The sequence below is a fragment of the Blastomyces gilchristii genome (genome assembly GCF_000003855.2).
Source record: "Blastomyces gilchristii SLH14081 genomic scaffold supercont1.60, whole genome shotgun sequence".
NCBI classification, from domain to species: Eukaryota; Fungi; Ascomycota; class Eurotiomycetes; order Onygenales; family Ajellomycetaceae; genus Blastomyces; species Blastomyces gilchristii.
The window spans coordinates 40,688-43,773 of NW_003101623.1; the positions used below are offsets into that span (position 1 = coordinate 40,688).

At 31.3% G+C, this 3,086-nt stretch overlaps 1 protein-coding gene across 1 annotated transcript; it reads right to left on the minus strand.

Moving 5' to 3' along the window:
- Window positions 1–1,613: 1,613 nt before the first annotated feature.
- BDBG_18090 (uncharacterized protein) lies at window positions 1,614–2,782 on the minus strand (the record flags this gene model as incomplete). Its single annotated transcript, XM_031725676.1, has 3 exons — window positions 1,614–1,746; window positions 1,964–2,027; window positions 2,442–2,782. Coding segments are annotated over 3 exons (536 nt in total), but the record flags the coding sequence as incomplete, so codon positions are not given.
- Between the last annotated feature and the right edge of the window lie 304 nt (window positions 2,783–3,086).

Here is a 3,086-nt window from a genome sequence, read left to right on the forward strand (position 1 = left end):
CACTTGAATGAAATCTTGAGAAACATGCTGATGAAATATCTAATGAACAAGTCTATAAGATTATGAGATGAATATCTTGATCAGATACTATTAGTCATGCAAATTCAGCAGTACACAGTCTTTAAGTGTTTATTATTCTATCTGTTGTATGAATTGCACCTGTGCATTCTGAAGAATGCTTCAGAAAAGATGAGAAAGAGAACACTAGTTACAGATGCAGCAGTAGTAGTTGCAGATGCAACAGTCATGAATATGGAATTAAGATTGAAAGAGATCAGTCACACATATATAAAAGCTAATAAGTTACTTCTGAACTGAGCAATTCAATTGAAAAGAATATGAGACTCACTAGTTAAGAAATCAAGTCTCAAGATGAGAATATGAGTTTTTATACACAATGAAAGTTCTGAGAAGTTTCAATCTAGATGATTTGAGTTATATAAAATACTCAAATCACATTCTCTGAGAACATATACATTGAAAGAATCAGAGGAACAAGTCTTATATACTTAATAATTGATTCATGACTGACTTATAAAAGTAAAGATGCAAGACCTGAGTAAATTATAATTATTTACAGTACTATTATCAGCATTGAAAAAGAAGAAGCTTATAATTGAAAAGTCTCACAAAGTAAGAGAAATCATAGACACTTACAAATCAGACAATCTCACTTATTTCAATCTTTTCACAATTATAAGAAAAGAATGAGAAGAAATGAAGAAATCAGATAAACATTATACTTCAATAAGTGATGAGACTGTAGCTGATTGTATAATAACACACTGCAGACAGTGAGTGCAACACAGTAAAGAGCAGTCTCAAAGCAACAGACTTACACATGAATCAGATTACAGAAGAAAAAGAAATTCAGAGTTGAATTTGACTGTTTACATCAGTTCAATCACAGAGATAACAGAGAATGAAGCATCTGAAACATTCATGAATGCATGAAATCAAGCCATCTCAATCTCTGAGAATGCTCAGAGATTGAGTGAGATTAGTTTTGATGAGCTGTTCACTGTAGTAGTCTGAGCAGGTGAATAGAGACAGTATAATACATGAGACAGAATCATAAAAGATGAAAGCTGCTGAATCTAGTCACTGAACACTGTATTATATAGAGATCATATAAGAGTAGTAACTAGCGGATAAAGAAAAAGTGTAAGAAAAGAAAAGAAATAATGAATTGATTATTAACTGTAAGAGTCAGCTGTAAAAGACAAATATTATTATATACATCTTATTCATTTTCATACATCACATATTAATCTATTTTCAATGTCATGTCATCTGAAAAACATCAAAAATAAAGAAAATCTCAAAACTTGAGATCTGTAAGAAATTCAAGAATTGTAAGCTACTCTTATAACAACACTGTACATATCTCTGATTTCTCTATCACTCTACATACAACATTAATATCATTTATCACAAGATTGACTGAAATGTCAATATAGAAATGTGTATATATATGTGTAGAAAAATTGAAGAAGAGCACAGAACTCACAGAATCAGAAGTCAGAACAGAGAGAGCAGAGACAGAAGAAACAGAAGAAGAAGAAGATACAGAACTGAATGAATGACAGCAGAAGTCACTCAGAGCTGAATACTTATAACTCAGTATATGCACAATCTTCCTCACAGAGAAGAGAGAGAAAGTGATGAAAGAAGCTTGAGAGTGAGAGAGAATAGTCTTGACAGCATTATCATCTTCAATTAGAATGATCTCTGACACTGAAGCAACTAAGAATCATTATTAGCATATAAAAATCACAAAATCAGAGATGAGAATAGTTACTGAACAAACATCTGCTGATCTTAGAGTTGTATGTATAATTACAACACACACAAGACTTCTCAGAAAGAGAGAGAGAAACATGAGAAAATACAGAAAGTAGAACACAGTGTGTGAACAGCTTATTCTCATAACAATATCTTATACAAGACATATGAGTCTCACATCTGTGAGTGTAAAAGAGTATGACATCTGTATTTCTATTTCTGAAAACATGAATATCTTTTGCCTGCATTATGAAGTCAGATGATAGATATCAGAGAATAGACTGATATAGATCTATTATTCTGAAGAAATTCATTAGAGCAGATATCTCTGTAATATTGAACTTTACAGTTATAAAAAGTTTCTTAATATCTATGAATATCATGACTTCATATATAATAAAATTTATAATGATTTTCTCTAAGAATAGAAAAATCAGCATCAGAAAGAAAAGATGAAAAGAAAAAGACTTACAATCTTAACACTGTTGAGAGAGAGAGTGATTCTCTGATATGAATGAATAATTACTTTATCATGAATATTTAAAATGAATGTAATAATCAGTATTTATAACTGAGCTCTAGATAGTTATATTGTATACAGTCTTTGTACAATAAATTATTCTAGAAGTTGATAAGAAGAGCAGAAGTGTACACACTGAGAAACATGATTTATTAAGCCTATACAACATCTTCTTGAAACAGGGAGAGCTGATAATGAAAGCAGAGACAGCAGAATCAGAGAGAGCAGAAGTAGCAGAAGTAGAGATTGCAGGAATAGAGGTAGTGAAAGTGAGAGAATCAGACACAGTGACAGGTGTAGAAGATTGAGAGAGAGTGACAGAGAAAGAAACAGAGAGAGCAGAGAGAGATGCAGAAGACTCAGTCACATATAACACAGACAATTCCTTTATTATTATGTTCTTCAAGTTCTCAATCAATGATTCAACATTGAAATCATAATCATTGACAGATGTGAATCTGTCAATGTGTGAAGATTCTACATGAATTAAAACATCAGTATCTGCAGTCATACAATACAATCAGAAAAACATGATCAGATACTGCTGAAGAAAAGAGAATCAGAGATGTATAAGAAGATGAAGAAGATGTGTCATTTATAATAGTATATTCTGACAATTGTTAGAAGATAAACAAGTTCTGATCATATTTCACAATGTGTTACACTTACTGCTAACAAACTGTCTGATATAAGCACTACAAGAATGCTTGTTATGAGAATGAGAAATCATTACCAGAAATGTATATGATGTGATAGATGACAGATAGAAAGAGTTAACAGA